The sequence below is a fragment of the Mycetomoellerius zeteki genome, unplaced genomic scaffold (assembly GCF_001594055.1).
Source record: "Mycetomoellerius zeteki isolate Tzet28-1 unplaced genomic scaffold, Tzet1.0 scaffold31, whole genome shotgun sequence".
NCBI classification, from domain to species: Eukaryota; Metazoa; Arthropoda; class Insecta; order Hymenoptera; family Formicidae; genus Mycetomoellerius; species Mycetomoellerius zeteki.
The window spans coordinates 3,335,462-3,358,185 of NW_017257294.1; the positions used below are offsets into that span (position 1 = coordinate 3,335,462).

At 31.8% G+C, this 22,724-nt stretch overlaps 2 protein-coding genes across 2 annotated transcripts; one reads left to right on the forward strand and one right to left on the reverse strand.

Annotated features, from left to right (window-relative positions):
• The first annotated feature begins 830 nt into the window (after positions 1-830).
• On the forward strand, positions 831-22,516 carry LOC108724688 (peripheral plasma membrane protein CASK). Its single transcript, XM_018451214.1, has 6 exons — positions 831-1,502; positions 15,621-15,733; positions 18,237-18,342; positions 19,315-19,392; positions 21,262-21,437; positions 22,485-22,516. Exons 1-6 carry the CDS (start codon positions 1,444-1,446, stop codon positions 22,514-22,516), a joined length of 564 nt encoding a protein of 187 aa, XP_018306716.1. The 5' UTR covers positions 831-1,443.
• LOC108724686 (uncharacterized) lies at positions 7,626-9,953 on the reverse strand. The gene is made up of 3 exons (XM_018451211.1): positions 9,880-9,953; positions 9,317-9,800; positions 7,626-8,515 (listed from the first exon to the last, which is right to left on the reverse strand). The coding sequence occupies exons 1-3, from the start codon at positions 9,941-9,943 to the stop codon at positions 7,846-7,848; spliced, it is 1,218 nt and encodes a 405-aa protein (XP_018306713.1). The 5' UTR covers positions 9,944-9,953; the 3' UTR covers positions 7,626-7,845.
• Positions 22,517-22,724: the final 208 nt, after the last annotated feature.

Consider the following 22,724-nt stretch of genomic DNA (forward strand, 5'->3'; position numbering starts at 1 on the left):
TTTACAAAAATGATTTAAATTTAAGAGAATTTATATTTTAATTATTCTATATAAAGGAGTAATTATCACGAATATGAAGAGAGAGAAATATATTCCTCTCGTATTAAAAGAGAGAACAGCCGGTAAATAGAGAGTGTACCGATCGTGTCCTAGAAAGAACGGTAATATCTGACTCGCAGAGGGTTTGGCGAGTATCGCCGTCCTAGAAGCGCGTCACGTATACTCGGCGAGCGAGCGATGAAGGAAGTAAAGGACGTGTTAAAGCGCAAAAGGTTGCGAAGCGAAAGAGAGGCAGGCGCCACGCCCGCCCCACCATGCTACAGATCTGATCGCAGGGGGCGAGGGGGTGGGGTGTGTCGGGGGAAGAACGACTGGCAGCGGTCGGCGCAGCCGCCCGCCGCGTTTTATGCAACCAGTCTTGCTTCGGAGCGAGCGAGAATTCACTGCCCCGTTCTTTGATAGACGGGATAACGCGTGCAGTGTCATCGTTATTGTCCGCCGTCTCCTCCGCCCGTGCGTCTCGTGCGTACGTTAACGACTCCTCGTAACGTGCGTAACCCGCGGCTCTCCCGACAAAGGGATACGCACCGTAACGCACCGAACTTGAAACGAAATCCGGTACCCCGCTGTGCTTTTGAGGCAGGTCACGACGGTGCCTATCTATCTACGAGCCTGGCGTATAATATCGTATCGCTACCGTCTGTTTTCCCGTGCGCGCTGACATTGCCGGCAAGGCAAGGCAAGGCAAGGCAAGGCAGAGCGAGACGAGGCGAGGCGAGACGAGCGAGAACGAGCCAGCGAGCTGAGAGCGCGGCACGAAAGGTGACAAGGCGGGTGTCGGCGGTGTGTTCGCCCGATATTGTCTCGCTCCGCGCAGAGCTGTGCGCCACACGTACGAATCACGATCGGGGCACCCCTGCAGTGGTACAGTGTTGGCTCGTGTCCGCCGACGGAGTGTCAGTGCGACGGCGGTCGGTGGTGTGCTGACACACGGGTGCATTATCCGCGGCTGTGTGTGCGTGTGCATATGTGCGTGACGTGTGCGTAAAAGCGAGAGAGGCCGAGCGACGGGTCGGCGGTGAACGTGCAAGAGAGAGGGACGGGCGCGACGGCGATGCGGCCGTGAATCCTCGATACGTGGCTGCGTTCACGCCGCGTGTACTCCACACGACACGGATACAACGACAACAACGACAACGACGACGAGGACGACGAAGACGTCGACGACGGCGGCGACGACGATAACGACGACGTCGATCACGACGACAACGACAACGACGTTGTTGGTTAGGAAACTACGACCGAAGCGGCAGAAAAAGGCGCGTACTTATAAAAGGCGCTCCGAATTATCACGCATTCACGTAACCGCGACGCGTCACCTGACGCGTGCAGGTTCCTAGCTCGGTCGTCTCCTTCGACCTCCTCCTCTTCCTCGTCGTCACTATGGCGGACGACGAGGTTCTCTTCGACGATGTTTACGAGCTCTGCGAGATTATCGGCAAGTGAGTAATGAGAATCACCAGGCAGGGTGAGAATGTGTGAGAGAGAGAGAGAGAGAGAGAGAGAGAGAGAGAGAGAGAGAGAGAGAGAGAGCGTACGAATCTGCGAGTCAGGGTGTAAGGAGGTGGTGCGCGAGAGAGAAAGCGCGATGCGATTGGATGAACGTCAGTGGGCGGAGGTTACTTTTGAACGTGTTGGTCGCGTGCGTCTTGTACGTGCATGCGTTCTTCCCGCGGCTGCGCGAATGTGAACCTGCCGAACAGGGAAAATAATGTCCGTATACGCGCACAAAAGATCGCATCGGTGTGACACGGAACGAGTGGGTAACGATGTATAGGATAGGGGTAGGAGGGATGCGAGAGTCAAGTGAGGAAGACGAGTCAGGCGTCGTGTGTGTGCAAGTACCGCAAGTTCCTTCCGTTTGCCTCCCGTTTCCACCTTCGTCGAATTCCATCCGGTAATCCGACCCGTCACGCATGCTTACGGCCCGAATAAAATTGTATCATTTTTCTTGCTCATTCCTGTGCCGCGATACAGATAAATAAGGTACGCTTTACTCGTAATTTGTTACCCGTCAATCGATACACCCGAGAATGATGTACCGACATCTCGTTAAGTAATAATGGCTTTCGTAAACGTCTGCTCCTTATCGTGAAATTAAATTTTGAAAACTCGAACCGAGTTGTTTGTGAAAAGGATCCTTAAATTCTAGAGAGATAAGAATCAAATGTTTTCTAAATTCCTACACTTTCGATAGACAAGAAAAAAATGTTTTTCAAATTCTAAGAAGATAAGATTCAAATATATTCTAAATAATGTAGATGGCTCGTTTCAATAAAATCTTGACGGTTCTCGTTATCTCTCTTTCAAAATAAACGGTTTACTCGACATATTGACAACATCCCATTTGTCTATCAAGTCTATCTGTCGATAAATCATTATCTGGACCTTTACGTGTTCAAGGTTGACTTTTTCAATTAGCTCAAAAAGCAAGATTACATCTCCGAAAAAACATGCAGAAATGTTAAAACGTTAAAAGATCTAATAAAGATATTTAAAGCTAAAACATTTTGAAAATTCTTGATTTTTTTCAAAATTTGTATATGATAATATAAATGTCTATCATTTCTATTCAGGAATCTAAGTTGAAATTTTGAAAGAAATTCATAAAAAGATTATATTCGGATTGATATAAAAAAAATATAGGAAAATAGCCATAATTTTTTACAAAGGAATTTTTATTTATTTACGAAAATTTTTCTGAACGATTAATGAACCAAACATAAATACATTATTTACAATTTTAACCAATATATATTGATGTCGAACAAAAATTAAATTTTTTTTAAGAAATACAGTAACTATTAACATAGAAAAATGAATTCGTAATGATGTATTTCTACACCCAAAAAAAAAAAAAATATTCTGCCGTTAAGCGGGAAATTCCTCTTAGCATTTCCTCTAAGCAAAAAATCTTGCATTAATCTTACATTAATCAGGTGCGTGTATTTATAACATGTATTCATCTATAAAAATGAAGACATATGATCGAAAATAAATTCCTTTATAAAAAATTCTATTATAATAATTTGAATAGCCTTTTGAAATAAAAGGATACTCAAAATACTAGCGACACGCTTACTTGTTAGAAGAGGTTTGTCATTTACGTGCTACAGTAGCACTCGTGCATGTCAGTACATGCAAGACATTCTTTTAGTATTGAGAGGATCGCAATCCTAAATCCAGTACTTTAGGGTTATACGAAATTCCTTTATTTTGTAAAGTATCCTCTTGGGGTCATATATAAATGGAAAATCCTCTGACATTAACACGGAACTGCTAAATGGCAGAATATTTTTTTTGGGTGTATTAATGGAAAATTTACACAAAGATTTAATTGAAGCTTCTAATGCGTAGTTCTCATATTATACTGTTATGTTAGCAACGATCGATTTCGCCGAAACGGTTTATTTAATCTGTTGAAAGACTATAGGTTGAAAAGCAGAGATTGCTGTAACAGAAACGCAATTTCGTTTATATCGAAAGCCAATACTTGATTTATCATTCAATTGGCTAACCTTCATGTCAAAATACTATATGCTACCGGCTGCGACTAAAATATCTGTCACAAAGGCGTAGGTTATTCGACGATCATCGACTTATGACTCAGATTTATTCTCTGCCCGTCTAAACTATTTATAACTTACAATTATAATGCTGCTATAGATGGTAGGCAATTTATTATCTTCGTTTACTTTTTATATATAGCGTTTTTCACTCATTTGTATTTATTTTTATTTATATGTTACATTTTTTTATGTATTATTTCGTGATTCTTCAAAATCAGTATGAGATTTGTAGATATTAATCGGATATCTTACAAATATATTGAAGTATGCATATAAATTAAGCGTAATACTCCTTGAAATTACGTAACTTACTACTAATTAACTTTTATAAATTATTTTATATTTAAATAATTTTATAAGAGTCAATTAGTATTAATAGACTTTTATAAATTATTCAATATTTGAGAGAGGGTGACGTGAAATATCATCCTCTTTCGAAAGAGGAACATTTATGCATGCCGCGATTTAATATAATTAAAAAGAGAAAGATTAGAGAAATCATCGATTAAACGTACATCTTTGCAGAATTAAAAGATGTTTGCCATACTTGTTAGTGCTTTTATCAGCGTAACGTAACATTAGATAGTCGAATTTTTGTCTAATGCATTATCTTGGTGTTATCAATATATTCTATTTTAAGTTCTGTCCTTGTGTAATAATAGATTTTCTAGTAAATTGAGAATTAACGTTATTATTCGGCACGAACTATTAGTAATATTTTTGCTGAAAACTATTTATGAAGATGTATTCAATCATACGGTATTGTCACACACAGTGTTATAATTCATTTAAAGCGGAAATCCTGATAAATTAGCATCACATATTCTGTCTCCATTATGCCCATTGAAGTCCATTATGCCAAACTCGCTAATTAAACCATGTTTATAAATTGATCGATCAGTAGAAAATATACAATAAACAGCTAATCTTTTAATATCGATCAGGAAAATATTTATTTTTCGAAAAATGAATAAATTATAAAATTATTGAGTTTGAAATTATTGAGGCTGATAAATATTAATCAAATGTATGATAATGATTTGTTTTTGTTGTCAAACAAGTTGGGAATTGATCAACTGCATATAACATTAATTTCTTGTTATTTTCAACTGTGTAATTAAGTAGAAACGCTTTGTCGCGTAACAATTGGTGCAGAAACATTTCAATAGGGACAGTTTGAAGAGATCATCCTACATACATATGCCTACATATGGATCTCGTCAATTAAATTCAGCATGAGGTTATCGAGAAGTGGCGCATTCTTCGTTCGTTACAGTTAATTGAATTCGCACAGCCGACGATTCTGCGTCAATTGAACTTAAATGCTGTAAGCTATAGTTGGGACAAATGGTTCTTTAAAAGTCGTTCCTTTCAATCGACTATTACACAAATTTTGTTCCCTATTTAAAATATTATGAAGTAAATACGCCCGGAACGATAATGTCTTTTATTATACGTATCTATATATTTTATTTCGTAGCCATTGAATTTAATTCCTCTAACAGTTCTCAACTTTATGACTTTTATAATTGAATTTCCACTCGGCTAAATAAATATTTAGTATGTTTCGTCTTTTTTGTGGAACGTGACAGGCCCATAAAAGACTGTGTACACAACATTTAATTATCTTTTATATTACAGTCGCTGCAAGCTTTGCAATTGAGTTTCTAAATTATATGCATCATGCGAATAATGTATATTATACCTCATAAAAGAGAAAAAATACGTAAAAGCTAAATAAAAATGTACAAACAGCTAAAAACACGGAGATAAAATTATTATTAATGTTGCACATTTGTTTCTTTATGGATATTACTAGATAATAAATAAGGATCAGTTGTATCGAGAGCTGTTGTGGAAATGGAAACGGACTTATCGAACAGAAGCCCTCGACACTTTTACCTCGGTGCTCCATCGCTTCGCTGGAGAGCGAAAGCACCGAGAAATCCCCAGAATGCTTCGACGGTTTTAAATCTCGATGCGGACATGTACAAGGCGAGATATACGAGGCGGCGTGCTCTGCTTTTACGATTCACGCCCTACTTTTTATTTGTCACGCAAACTTCCGAAAGGCCCTATGTGTGTTTGCGTTCTTTAAAAGGTAGAATAAACTCTTACTGTGATATTTGTCCTTGAATTTAATTATACGAATCTAATTTTTGAAATAATTTGAAAAGAAGGAAATGGCATTTATATCATATATTTTCAAAAAAATACACTAACGAATATTAAAATATGCTTTTATAGAAGTTTAATACAAATAATAATTTTTTTTTTAATTTGTTTGCTGCACATTTGGTATTTTACTTTTATGTTTGACTTTTACTTTGATATTTAAAAATGTTTACTTAGTATTGAAATATCGTATTTTATTTCAATGTATAATAGAAGTTGTTGTAATAAATAAATGTGTCATTCGATGCATCTCAAAATAAATTTTTTTTTATTTTATAGAGTATATAGAGTACGTTCTATATCTTTTTTTTGTTATAAAAATATTGGATATTTAAGTTAGAGTTTAAAATATTTTTATTATCGTAACTCTGCTTTGAGATATAATAATAAAAGATAATGATTTTATTTAATACATTATTTATTCATCGTAAAGATATATAATGAGATAGCATTTTCTGTGATTATTAATAAAGCAACTTTAATATATTACATAGATATAAACGCATTATATAAATATATAAAATATGCATATACGTGGAATGATTTTCTACAAATATTTTGTATAAATATTTTCGATAAGCATTATATTATATTTAATATTTTCCAATAACATAATATTCTAATGAAATTCTGATTTAAAGAAAAAATCCACGAGGAAAAAAAACTTTTCTCTTATTCAAACGTGCTCACTATTCACGTTTCTCTTTGCGAGTCATATCTTTTCTGCGAGGAACAAGTCTGTAAAATTGTGTCACAGATAATCGCTTCAAATTTTTAACCTTTTGAAATAAATTCTATTTTATGCCTTGGTGATAAAGCTTGTCTTGAATTTACACAAAGCGCGTGATATGTCAACATACAAGGTTCTTGCTTTAAAGCGTGATAATAATGTCTTTAGAGGAACTTATTTAAATAAAAATTCCTGCGTGACTGACTTTTGTCTATATATCATATCGTAATAATTCATTTGTATAATTTTCAAAACATTATTTTGATATATTTTAATATTTGATCAACTGATATGGATCATTGTGGTTCAGTATAGTTTATTTCGCTCCGATTTCGTCGGATTTTCTATTAAAAACTGAATTAATTTATTGGATATTGATATCTTTTTATTTATATAACATTGAGTATGTATAATCAATATTCAATATTTTTTTGATAAATATTACTGTTTGGCGATCATAAAAAAATATTGCTGCAAATAAACAAAATTAGATAAATATATAATTAATGTCTATATTATATAAATATAAATGCATTTTCGAAAACATATTATTCAAAAAGTTGCTAACATCTGCATTAAATGTTATGAACGGATGTTGCCTTCCTGTTATCGACACCTCGCTCGTATCGAAGATAAAGTATCTGCTTAGTATGTTCAGTGAAGTATCGTTACACTTTGACTATAGAGATATGTGGTTAAACTTTTGTATTAAATATTATTCTATACCGTATAAATAATACAATATTGCAATGTGTTTGTTTCTATTATGTGATATAAACTTCTCGCCTTTTTATTTGTATCATTTTTAACGGATCTATATTTAATTAATTCTAAATATACACTGAATAAAATGTTTTGATATGACGTATAACTATTTATTTGTTGATATATTCATTAAAAAATTGTGTTGTGCTAATCAAATTTTGATTAAAACAACATAATTTTTAAATGAACATAATTTTTAAATGAAAAAGTAAGAAAGTTTTTGTTCATCGCATATCAACAAAATAAATTATTATTACGTATCAAACATTGCTTTCATCGTTAGTATATATATCCATATATAAATTTAGAAACGTCTATCTGTTATTATTCTATAGAATATGAATTTATAAAATTATATTTACTCATGAAACACCCAACGGTTTCATGCTTTCATGCTCTTGATCTATTATTGATTTAATCATAAAGTCTTTGGCTTTTGTACAAAAATCTAAACTTATAAGAAATAATTTATTGCGTATTGATACCCTCTTGACATACTGATGTGCTATACATAAAAGACGGAACTAAGTGATTCACTCGTACGTGTCACATTAGAATATCAATCACATCTAGCAGCGGCACGACGGGCACCGCCTTTCGTAGATCAGCGACGCTGCAGGCATAAGAGATGCCTAACGTGATATTCCGCGGTCTCCAGTCCAGCCACTTGATCCTTTCGCTGATATCTGTGCAGAGATATACGTCGTCTGTGACTAATGTGATGAACGGATCATTGAGCCCCACAAACGCCGTACCATGTTTGCTCAATGGATCGTAGATGACTTTCCAATAGAACTTGGGTGCAGACATGACTGCGCCTTCAGCGTGGAGATATACGGGTTGCTGTTTGTTATGAATGTCTTCCATAGTCATCTGACCATGCACTCCCGTATAAACATCGAAGTCCAGACGGCGACTGGCGGCGAAGCGTCTGACGCTGACCTCCAGGGAATTCCAATTACCAGCGTTAAAAGTCTGCCACTGAGGCGCGGTATTCAAGTACCAAAAGGTTGACCTTTGCTGGGTGCCGTAGACGAAATCCGCTTTGGCTACTATATGTCCGCGGGAAAGAAATTGCAGCGATTTCTTCAATCGTTCTTCAGCTAACTTGGTCGACTTCAGGATTCTGGCGAGGGTATTTAACTGAGTTTCGAATTTGTACAGATGGTCTATATTTATCCCGGGATAAAATTTTCCCGCTAGGAACTTGGACGGTCTGAAACATACAATCATTATTCGTACAAACTATGTTTTTTTTCATTGACTTTGATTAAAAAATCATTTTTTTTTATTATAATATATTTATATATTAAAAAAATTACATTATATATAAGTATGGAAACATAATCATTCTAACGATAAATGGATGACTTTTCTGATTATCCAAATATTAGTACATATTAATAACACAGTAAAAAACATTTTATATTTGTGTTGGAAACAATCTATCTACTCAAGTCTGTTAAAATTTTATGTTGAATTTTTAACACATTTGAGTGTTAATTTAACATGATCTTATTTAAATATTTTGTGTTAAATTGATGTTCAACATTTCTTAGTATCAAATAACACAATTTATGAGTAAATGACAAATAACATAAAAATAATATGTTTTAAAACGTAAAGTCTAAGAATAAAATGTTAACATATCATAAATGTTAATTTTACTGAAAAATATTCTTTCACAATTTATATTTAGAAATTGTTTCAATGTTATATGTATTTATTGTGTTAATTTTTATATATGTATACTATATAATAACTGTGTTACTTTCTAACATATTCATCTTATGTTAAATCAACACAAAAATTTGAGTGGATCATTTGGGAAACGTCAAATGTTAAATTTAACACAAATTTTCCAACTGTGTTATTAATATGAAATTAAATTATTTATATATTTATATATTTAATTTGTTAGAACTTTTCTTAAAATTGTAACAATTATTTCATTCAAAGATCTAACAAAAGGAAAAACCACTAAATAAAGACTCGCTTAGTTATTGCAAGACCTCACCTGGGATAGCCCCTTTGATAACTTTCGATCATTTTCGTCATCTTGAACTTCGTGTAGTACGTTATATATGTCTTCTCGTCGCGGCATAATTCAATAGTGCGGATGAAGGTGCCGCTCACGTTGAAACCAATCTCAATGGGGCTGTGTCTGCCGAAGCAAGGCAACGTGCTCGTATATTCAGCATGGTGCTCGGGATGAGATTTGCAAACTAGAGACGAGATATACTGGTGAACGCCTTTCACGTCAAACACCTTATCTCTTACGCAAACTGCTTCGACCTCGTTGCCCCAACTTCTGTTTTGGAAGTAATTATTTTTCCCTGGACATGCTAGATAAATGGAGTCACCCGCGGATATCCTCAGTGTCCCATTATCGTTATCCGGGTACCAGATGGTCATATTCTTGTCGACCCGTTTTAGGAGCAACGGTTCAGGCTCCTTAAGATCGCCAATTTTGTACTGTACAGATATTGTGCAGCTGATACCTAAAGATCGTTATCATGACGATAAAACAATTTTCATGAACGTTTCACGATAAAATTGTAAAATAAACGAATGGTTTACCAGTGGTAATTGGGCTTGCAATTGCCCAAATGATATAATACGCGAGAAACGGAATAACCACCATGTTTGAATGATTACACATGGTCAACTACAACGCGTTTGTTACTCTTTCGCTTATTTTATACTCGTCGATTAACGGTAAATTCCCGTAAAAGATAATATACATCAGTAAGAGATAATCTCGAACAAAATGTTGATTTGACTATCAGTAGACCTGTAAGATTACAATCACGTTTCCTTCAATAAAAACGCTGTTGAGATGTGAATGCCAGATAAAACTTTTGGATAAAGAGTAGGACAAAAATTAATATCTCTATCAATTTAAGAAATGTCTGTCGTGAAGCAATGCATGCATGAAGCAATATATGCGTATGAACAATGATAAAGTATCATCTTTTCTTCATATTTAGTTTCTTGAGATTTTATACGATCTCAATAAGAGTTAAGAGAAAAAAAAAATTATATCAAAAAGCAATCTACTAGATACCTAATGTTTAATATTTTTTAATTGTTATAATATTATTTATATTACTAAACAAAAATTTTTGTACAACTGAAATTCATAATCTAAAAGTGTTTTATCTGATAAATTATTTTTCTCAAAATTAAAAAATATGAAAAATAATAGAAATTGACTGTCATATTGCTTCTCATCGCATCGAATGCGTTAATATACTGTATACAAAAAGTTATTGCATATTATACAAATTTAACGAAAAAAAAAACAAGAATGAAATATTTAAACTTATAGAAATAATAAATTTTAGACTAAAAATTGGAAAGAGGGACCGAAAAATACTAATTATATTACATGAGAGACATACAACTTGTGAGATTTGTTATATAAAGTTTTAACGTAAAAGGAACAAAAAATTGATTAATCTTTACAAATCTATATCGAAACAATAGAACGTGAATATGTATGTATATGATATATTATGATATTGTTAGCCCTTTTTGAGTAGATTTTAAGAATATAAAAATGTCTCCTTTTACTTAGAATGTATTCAACTAAAAATTATTTTTTAAAGTTTCAAAATATTCGGCATTTATATTATCATAAATAATATGTAACGTTGATCATCAGTTTTACTTTTGCAAAATCTAGCTGCAAGTAATAAGTGACTCGTAATGGTAATACATAGAGAAAGAGAACACGTAATATCCGCACGACAGCGCGGCTTAAGTTTAACAGAGCCATCGAGGTAGACGAGTAACTACAGTATTTATATACTGCGTTTCGGTTAGCCAGTAGCATATGTGATTTGTACGTGTTGATAAGAGTAACTACAGAGAAATTGTGTATGGAGTAAGAGCGACTAAATAGTCTGATGAGGGTTCTCGACAAAAGGGAGTATTTCAGCGGGTTAAACGAGCCTTTCTGAACGCTACTGTTCTAGCTGGAAACGTTATTTATTCCTGACTTTCACTAACAATCCTATTTAGCGGTTTCAATTTCCCATCCCTCTCTTTTCCCTATAGTTGGGCACAGCTATTACATCTACGTGCCTCCAATACCGCGAAAATGAACGAGGTATAGAGATAGAATGTTAATGTCGAGCAAACGTATATCTTGATGATATAGTCTGGCATCGAATACAGCTTCTGCATCCGTAAACAAGTATCCGACATCCAATTATGATAGATCTGAAACTCTTCGAAGAGAAAAGTTTAATTCTGATTGTTTATTAATCGAATATTTAGAAACTTATTATATATTTATATTAATGTTCGCGATTTATTTCGAATAAAAGATACTGTAGAAAAATAATCATGATTACATATGATTACAAAATGGATTATAAGATATAGATATAAAATATAAAATGTGTGCGCTGTTTTATGACACACACACACTATATAAAAATCTTACTAATAAATATTTATTTCTGAAAATAAATTAATTATAAGAAGTTAAAGATATAAAGGAAAAATATTGATATTTTTTATTTCCGATATTTTATTTCACAGTATAAGTCGTGCATACTTGATGGTACAACGTACAAATTTCTTGATTAATGAACTTATAGATTATAAATTAGTAATTTGAATGCAACATTTTAATCAAATTATGTTCAATGATGTTATGTTCAGTTAAGTTATGGCTCCAATGTGAGCACCATGCTATCCTAACAGATTTACCTAAGAGCTTAAGCGTATAACGATTTGATATCGTAATTACCGTTTTGGAAAGCAGAATTCTACATGAAACTTGAGCGTTTGTATCAGTGATGCGCATCCTTCAATGTAACTTGTCAACGACAAAAGCCAAAGTTCAATTACGACCGATTTGAAGTTTAATTTACAATGTCCAGGAGGTTAAATAGAACCATATTTGATGATGCAGTGAGAACTAGTACACTAATAATCTGTACCTATGAATGCTCTTTGAATGTAGTTTATTTTTATACATAATATCGAATTAATTTAATTAAAAAGATATTTAGAGAAATTTTTGTAAAAGTCTTGATGACAACTCAATCCGTCATTTGCGTTTACCTCATTATGCAGATTATTAAAAGAATTGTTAAGAATATAAAGTCATATATGGCGTATCTATCTAAATATATGTATGTAGAAATAGAAAAAAAGAAATCTTGCATATGAATTCCTTTTCAAGCGGAAAATTGATTTTGAATATAGGTCGCAGTAATGTTTGACCTCTTCTGGAAACTGACACGAGAAGTCAATAGCTTTTCATAAAAGGCGGATTACGCTTTCGTGCGAATTGCTTTATGAAGACCTTAAGGCACTCAAGAGCCGTCTTGCAAGAGAGCTTTTAACAACGAAAAGCGGAGGATGATGTATTTAGTAACTCGTTCGCGAGTATACCGGAGATGACGACCTATACATATATGTGCATAGGATTTACATAAGCATGTTTTTAAAAGACTGTATTACGTTTTTTATTTTATCTTAAGATTGCATAAAAAAATACAATAAATTGAATACTTTTGAAATGCATAATATACATCCATAATAATATAATTATCTTTATTAAAAAAATATGAATATAAACATGCAAATGCAAAATGAAAAATTTTTTTTTATATGACATTATTATTTCATCTTGCGTTAAAAATAGTTTATAGCTGAACATAAATATTTAATTTTTGATGACTTTGAGTGGAAACTTCATAAATTTCTTTCTATTATTATATGTAGATACATCATTACATTAAAAACAAAAAAAAACTTAAAAGGATGATAAATATAATACGTTCACGCTATCGACACGAACAAATTATTTCAAACATATAATAATTCATTTTTATTTATTTTATAATTTTTATTATAAATGACACTATAATTATTCGTTAAATTATTGATTATAACATTTTTATTAAATGTGTTCGTTATTATATATTACGATTCATTATTATGAGAACATACAGAATATTTAAAATATTAATATAATATTAATAGAAAAGTTATTATTAATAATTTGATAATAATAAAATAAATTTACAAAATGAAAAATTAATTTATGACATGCTAAATTCTGGCGATTTAATTTTAAAGAATTGTGAAATTAAAAAAATATTAATTACACTAATTATTGCTTCAATAATTATAGTAATTGACTAGTTATTGCCAACTAGTTATTACTCTAATAACAAACATCTCCATATAGCTTGATAATCGAAATGATAAGACTGCACGAAATGAAGGAAATCTAGATCTGAGATACTATTTTTGGCAACAAGTCCTTTGCAGTGTTTTAAGATGCTTATTAGCAATATTAGTATTATTATTAAATTGACAATCAATGTAATTTGCGATATTATTTCTAACAGTTTATGATTATATTTCAAGTCTGACAAATTGAATTGGCGAGTTTACAGAACTGAAAAATGTATTAAAACATATATACATTATCAAGCATCAAAATCTGCTTCGATCAACAATGGATTTTTATTTGATTTATTTTTATTGATCTAATTTTCACTTATAATCTAAAAAATATACTTACATTTTACGAGCAAGTCGCTATTCTTTAAATATTGTCGTTGTATAGACTTCTGAAAATAATAGCCCATTTATATCGACCGATTACGTAATAAAAAATAATATAGCTATTTGAACAACGAAACAAAAATAATACAGAAAGAACATTGAAAATGCAGCGTTTCAAAATAAACAAAGCGTACTATGCAAGTATAAACGAAATACAAACGCGATTTATTTCACTATTTGAACAATTTGTATGTACATATGTTAGATATGAGGTATCATTATCATGCAAACCGCAAGGATAGATGCTTGCGTGAAATGCTATACGCATGACATTCTCCATTGTGGGTTTTCACGAATTCCATGAATGCATGCGTGGTTATCATTCGATGGATAACCGAGACCACTATCGAGTTTAACCCTTAAGTACAGAACTGATCATATGCTCTACTCACACACGCACATGCACAGGCGTCTCTCTCACACAGATTACCTTCTTTATGCGATATATCCAGTATATAACATCAATATCTAGAAATTCTATCTATCAATAACCGTATATGCGTGTGCGTGTTTTCCTGTGTGTGTATGATGTGTTTTACTCTGTGCGTATACCGTGTGTCGCTGTATGATTTAAAAATAAACATCCAGATATTTTAAATATAAACATGAAGTATTTCGTTCTTGTTGCTTCTAATCTATTGGTAATTGGAAATGATATTGAATGCTTTTATTTGAAGCTATTGGTATTTGTCGCGATATTCAGTTATTTTTATATCAAATCTATGAAAAGAAATAAATCGGTAAAGATAGCGGCTGTCAGCTATTTTTCTTTAACAGTGTAGCTATCAATGCTTTTAAGAAATAATTATACTTTATTGAAATAACGTTATTGTTTGTCTTATAAGGAAAGTAAGTACAATGTATAAAATATAAAAGCGTTTTAAATTTAGCAACGAAAATTTATATATCTTTATTAATACTACAAACATCTTATTATATCAAAATTATGAATTTATATTAGAATTATTTCCAAAACATTTTAATTTTTTTTGATTTTACAAGATTTCAACATTTCAACGAACTATGACCTTATTGATTATATTGACATTTCCCTCTTTTCTAGATTTTCTTATATTAATGTAAAAAGCCCTGTAAAATTTACATGTAGATATAAAATGTGCAGATGCAAAATTAGTATATGCATGCGTAAGAAAAATGGAGAGTCACAGCGCACGCGACATTTAAAAATGGCGTTAGGTCACCGGAAGGACGTAACCTTGGTCTATAAAGTGATGTCAAAGAAATCTCAAGATATTAATCCTTTAATACCGGAACTTCATTTTACAATGTCCTCAAACTTCGATATTCGTTGAAATTTGTTAATATATTCAAATACACAATTTTTATAGTTATTTTATACTTATATTTATAATATTTTATTTTTATATCTATATTTTAATTTTAATTGATTCTGAAATTACATTTTGTAAACGAAAAAGTAAATTAAAATTTACTAACTATTTAAAGAATTAAGATCTCTATTATTTAATTATGCGCGGCATTACGAAAAATTGGAAACATATAGAAAACTTTTTCGAATAAAATCCGTTAGTCTTTTCAAGTACATTTTGCAGTTAAATATTAAGTATTTAGTAGTTTATGTTTATTGGAGTAAGCTTTTTATCCGATTTCCTAGTTATCAGACAATGTATGCATAATTCGTACTTAACAATCATGCCGCGAGTATAATTATTATTGTTGACGTCTCGCCCGCATTGTTGCAGAGGACCATTCAGCGTCGTTCGGAAATGCATTCACCGTCACACCGGGCAAATTTTTGCCGTAAAAATCGTCGATGTGGCGAAATTCACCTCTAGTCCTGGGCTCAGTACTGCGGGTGAGTACATATTGTATAAGGATGACGTAGATATATATACACAAAGAAGATAAAGAAATATCCGGAGGTGTCTTTTCCCGATTTCGAGTTTCTGATATTTGAGAAGCTTAATAAAAAGCGCAGATTTTTCATGCATTATACATAATGTACATTTAAACATCGAGCAGTCAGAAGTTGATAAATATATTTAATAAAATATTTCTCCGAAACTTTAAAATATCAGATAAAATATTTTCGAGAAACAAGAGTATAGATATTTTTGTAACATTAAGAGATCATTTTGAGATTCATGTCCTTTGTAATCTGTGATCAATAATGAAGTGCTTTAATTTGGCACATTTTAATTTGGAAGTGCTTTAATTAGTAACATCACTTTTATATATTTTGCAATTCCTGTAATATTCGGATAGGGATAAATAAAGTGATTTAAATTTTACTGGGCTATTTTTCCATTATACAAAGAGTCCATTACACAAAATAGTCTCTCAGTTTTACTTTCTTTATTCAAATAAAGGAAAGACCACTTCTATCGGTTTGTAAATACCCTTCCATTAATTTTCACCATGTTTTCGAAACAAGGCCTATACTTCCCTATCCGTCCACCTACTGACAACGTACGCTGCCTTCCCCAATGCTGCCGACTGACTAAACATAGGTTCGAGTTGTGAACCGACGTGAAAGCCATTGTGCAATTGAATGGAAAGGCGGACCATTGTCGCCGCGCACATTTTTCGGGGATTTAACTCAACGTACCAGTCGACAGGTCTAGATGAAATATACGAGAAGAACGCATTGTTTAAAAACCAGTTTTTTCTAATAAAGCGCCTTTTTTCCGGAAATGAGAGTAATATTTAATTTTTGCTGATAGCATGAAACTGGTGAATCAGTTGTGAACATACTATGAGCACACATGTGAACATACTATAGCTGTGTGAGGAGAGAAAACGACTTTTTTCATATAATTTCTAAATTCCCTACGGCATTACTGCAATAAGTCAGAAAAAAGAGAACTAAAAACCTCCCATAAGTATATCATATGTATTAATAATGAGACAGATGTTCATTTAAGGTACCATATGGAATCTCTTTAGGATTATATGGACCTCACGTGGAAATATCCGGAAACATATGCGAACAGAGTATATCTCGTTCCTATTCATGAAACATAACTTTATGTATGAAGTAAGACATTCATTTCGCTAGATGTCGTAAAATATTAGTTTTCTTGTTCACTCTTCGTTATTATTTTTCTTTCTCATTTCCATTATACGTATTACTTGATCAAAGTTAAGATTAAATATTTTAATATTTTAATTATTTGACATTATATTTTTTGCTAAATTATGTTTACTAATAACAATATGTTAAAATTTTTTAATTAGAAATTAAACCGTGTTACCGAACTAATTTGCAAATGGAAAGTACAATTTTATTCTTTAGCTTTAGATAAAGTTTATATTAATGAGATTTTAATTTAGTACTTATTTGCAAAGATATTTAATTACGAAGTTGTAAAATAGCTGCATGTATAATTGAGTGATAAGTTTTATAAGAGTTCATATTGCTGTTTTTATTAGTTGAAGAATTTATCAATGAAAGATTCATTGATAAGTTTCGTTATTCTTTATATTTATGTGCATCAAACTTTTATAAAAATTTACTAATTAATTTGAAATTAATTAACACTTACTTTTATAGGAATGTGTAAAATTGTAAAAGAAATATAATTTGTTAAAGAATTTTTATGTTGTTTTACAAGCTCGCACACTGAATGTTTTAATGTTATTAAATAAGTCTTTGTTTAAAATTATCGTAAATAGTTTTTTATATTTTTTTATTATACAATTTTTTTTAACACGACTAAAAGATATAAACTATTCCGTTATTGCAGTCGATTTTCGTAGTTTTGCTGTTCGTAACTTTGACTACAGATTCCATTGTAGTTGAATGCAGATACAGTATCGAAATTGACTTTAATAAAAACTGGGAAACGAAGTTTTTTCGCATTCAATCCAGATTCAGTATCTATAGTTTCGTTTAACTAGAATAAGATTAAAATTATCTATTCTGATTTTATAGGCATCTATATACAAAGTATTTATTTTCTTTAGATTTTTTGATATAAATAGATTGTAATAGAAAATTTAAATAATTTTATACATTCGTAATGTAATATAATTTGTATAATAATATTAATTTCTTATTTAAGTTGACAATATTGAAATTTCAGTTACACAATACACACACGTATGCATTTTGCAAATAAATAATAATAAATAATGTTTTTATTAGAAAATTTTTTGACATTATTTCTTGTCGTAAATTTCTAAAAATCTTAAATTTTTTAACATTTTTATAACAAAGGGGATTGCGTTAAGAACCTCTCCAGTAAAGCAAAATTTGTTTAAAACAATTTGAACCATGTTTAGTCAGTTTTAATCTCCATCGTGTATAATGCGTGAATGCCGTCTGCTGAGTTAAATCTACGTTTCGTATGTTTTAGATTTGAAACGGGAAGCTACAATATGCCATATGTTGAAACATCCACATATTGTAGAACTGCTGGAAACTTACAGTTCCGAGGGCATGTTATACATGGTATTTGAATAGTAAGTATGCAAGAACGAATATATTTTATATTTTGAGAAACATATTTCTTTATTTAGCTCATCAACAAATTTAATTGTAATTTGACAAAAATAAATCGCGATAGAAACAAACTTATTCTACTTAATGTGCAACATTTATCTAATTACAATATTTTATCTAACAATAAGTTAGATACAATAACCTCTAGTCTTACAAAATTAAAACTGTAAAAAATAACTATAGCATAAACTATTATAATTATATTCTTTCAATCATGAACTTTCAATGAGTTTTTTTTAGATATGCAACTTTTCGAAAGGCGTCAATCTCGTCCTTTATATGCCAACAAGTCTACTCTCTCATTTTCCTGGCGTAATTACTACCTTCAGGCTAATGAAACGTTATGCTCGTAACATATGAAATGGAAAAGCATTACGTTTGTCGAAAATGAGAGACTCGGCAAAATAAATACGTGACATTTCCTTAACGGCTCTATCTTTACTCAGGAAAAGCACGTTTTCCATTTAGTTGTTTGCTATCTATTATAACGTTCTACTATAGTTCGCTATAATTGGATACACACATCCGAGGTGCTCTCGAAATAATCTACGCTATCGGATAAGATAGCTATGGTTTTTAATAGACTCGGTGCTCAAGGCGTTTTTAACGAGACTATTTAAATAATATGACACTCAACCACACTTCATTATTTCTTTTAGTTTAATGGGATATTATTTATGTCATAAAAAAAATTCTTATTCAATGACAACATTATCAATATGACACGATTAGATGTACAAATATTATTTTAATCTATAATTTTCTGTGAATTAGTTAAGTAGATAAATAAGTATCAATGAAATAATTTAAAAATGATTCATGAATAATTAAAATAAATAGGAATTATAGAACAAGAGAAATATTCAAATTAAAACAGATCCATTTACCGTATCACCGGATATTCCTATTTCAATATTCCATTTCTCTTTCAGTATGGACGGCTCTGATTTATGCTTCGAGGTCGTAAGACGAGCAACTTCTGGATTCGTATACAGTGAAGCAGTTGCAAGGTAAGAAATTCATTATATCTGTCATCGCGCGATGAGCACACTGCGCGAACGTCGCGAATCCACAGCAGACAGTATATCCATTTAAACATTATCCGCTAAAGCTGAGACATCGTTTACTTTGGATGTAGTACGATACGCCGGCATTATGTCGCATGAATACATAATATTCTGTATTATTCCGTCCTAAAATTTCCAAAAGCTTCAGCCAACAGTGGCTATATTAAATTTATCTTTTATTACTTACATTTTTTCAAAAAAATTAAGACATGTAAAAAATACATATCCGAAAGGTTTACAGAACATTATTCTCGATGAAATACAATTATCGCATAGCATCTAGATTTAATACGTACTCCTACACGATGAAAATTACTCTAATCTGTTTATCAATTTTATTAAGGCGATGCCTTCAAGATGAAAGAAATTTGATAAATTAATTGTTTTCATCGAGTCACTTGGAACTTGGAGTACTGAAACATGATTACCTTTTGTATGTTACTTGATATAATGCAAACGGATTCTCTCTCTCGAGTCTCCCTGGAGCGTAATAAATCTCTGTCTCGATAAATCCTTGACTGCGATCTATTAGATTCGCTATACTCGTTCATGTCACGCTTGAAGTAACAGTAGTCTTCACCTCGAGAGGACCCTATTAAAACTGTTCACAAATATGTCTTATATTTTTGACACTACGAAGAATTATTAGATAATAAGTCACGTTTAATATAGTCTCTCTGATAGAAACTACGAAATGATATCTGATTATAAAAGGAAGATATATACATTGCAAACCGTTTTCACGCATTTAAGTACTTAGCAAATATCTATGTATTCCCCCAGGATCAGATACGATATGTAATCTCGATGATAGAAATTATACACGAAATAATATTTGATCGTAAGAGGAATATATACATTTCAAACTGTTTTTGCATGTTTAAATATACTTAGGAAATATCTATATATTTTCTATATTTAAATGTATAGATATTTTATATCTATATATTTCCCCAGGATCAGATATAAATCCTTTTCAAATCTTTACTTTCTTTTGTCTGAAAAACATGCTTTTCTGTTGTTCGAATTCCTCAGAATCAAAGACTTTATATTAATATTACATATCGGATACACAAACGTTATGGATTCACTGCATGTAGATATCTCACATTACAACGCGCTCAAAAGATCGATCTCAAAGTCTTTGATTGATATGGTGAAAGTGCAACGAATATGGTGTAGTAAATAACTGCATCGTTTTTGTCCGTGCGGTATTTCATATTTTGCATCATCTTCTGGCAATACACTGTGCCATCAATATCTTGTTTTTATTTTAGACCGTATTTCCTTTTTGCATACTTTGTAAAAAAATACTAGTGATAATGTCAAAAGTCAGTTAGAAAGAGTTTTATACTGTATACAACTGTACATGAAAAATGTTACTCCAAAACGTATATTTATCTATTAATTAAATTTAAGTAATATGTTATATATAATAGTATTATTTTATTTAATAACTCAAAATAAACACAATTAAATAACATTGTTAATACAGTTTATTACGTTTACTTGTTTATAACATAAATTCGTAATTTGGATGTGTATTTATATTATTTAGTATCTTGATTCTTTATCGAATGAATTTATTAAAACTTCGTGTCGTAAAAATCACTACACGATGTAACGAGGCATGCCTTAACCGCTGTATTTAAATTCTCAAAAAGAACTGGTTCTCTCTCTGTGTCGCGCGCAAATGCTTCTCCTGTGCGGCCTTTGCTATTGTTCTCGGCTGAGGGCGTACTTTCGTGACGTATTCAGGGAGAGGTATGGTGTTAACGCCGGCACCTAAGAAAACTGCATTTTCTTTTGCAGTCACTACATGCGACAGATCCTCGAAGCATTGCGTTACTGCCATGAGAATGACATTATTCATCGTGACCTGAAGCCGCAGTGCGCCCTCCTGGCTGGCAAGGAAAATTCCGCCCCGGTGAAGCTGCGCGGTTTCGGCGTTGCCGTGCAACTCCCGACCTCGCAATCTAATGGCGTTGGTATGTTCATACCTTCTTCTAATTCACTTATGTTTTCTTTACGCGATCTATTTTACGTGGCGTAGAGATTCACGTCGAAAGTCGTGCGACTTCAGCTCTGGGATGCCCGACCTCCATTATTAATGATTCTCTATCAACTTCCAACAAAGTTCTATATACGTTTGACACATACGACCATTATCACATAAAAATAACTCTATTAGTTTGAAAAATGGCTTTAAGCCAACGTCTATTAAATATACGTACCTTTTAAATTTAGTTAAATCAAAAAAATTCGGAAAAAAGTTGTCGTAAGTAAAGTTTTAATGTTGAAAATTAATTTAGAAGATATTGAGTTTAACGTTTAAGATATCAAACGCGATTAAGAAATAATGACAGTACAGTTTTGATAAAATAATAATGAAGCTTTTAATTTTTATGAATTAATTTTTTATCAGTTTTTAAAATTTTTATTTTTTCAATAAATATTAATTGTCACATATCGAAATTTAATTAAATTTAAACTGCTTGAAAATATTGATTGCATCTGAAAATCTTTTAATTTTTTATAAAAATATCAAATCTGTAATTTCTTACGTAGAGTAGAATTTTATAGATGCTTGAGATTTACTTGCATGTCTTACATTATAATAAAATTTTTTTATTAATGAAAATAACACGAGAGAAGTATTTAATATTATTACTACCATAGTCGAAGGAAGTCAACTTTGTAAAATTAATTTTCGCAAAGTTTGCTTGTACATTTTGAATTAGTTTGCTCAAAATATCTCACCGATAAAAAATATCATTTCGAGAGATTTTTTTGTTATTCCAATATGTTGAAAAGACATATCGATCAAGTCATGGTAACAAAAACATCACTTGAAACATTACTTGAACTGAAGTATAAAATCATCGAGACGTAAAAGAGAATTTACTTAGGCTATGCAAATGCCCCAAACACTTTACGTTTTCCTCTATTCCGTGACATAGTTCACGAGAGCTGACGTCGTGCTGCTTTTAGCGCGACAGCATTAAAATTACTAAATTTTTCATAATATTTTTAAGTGGTGTCGGCGCTAGGCCAGAGGCGAAAATAGGACAACATCGACGTTATTAAGGATGAATAGGGAGGTTAAATTTCGAAATATTCAACTTTTATTGCCTCGTGATTAATAGCTTTCACAGAAAGTAATACGATGGCTTTTCTACAATCATTCATAACAGAACAAAATATTACTTAATAGAACTCTTTACAAATATCACAAATATATATTTAAATGCTACATAAATTGTGATATTTTATAG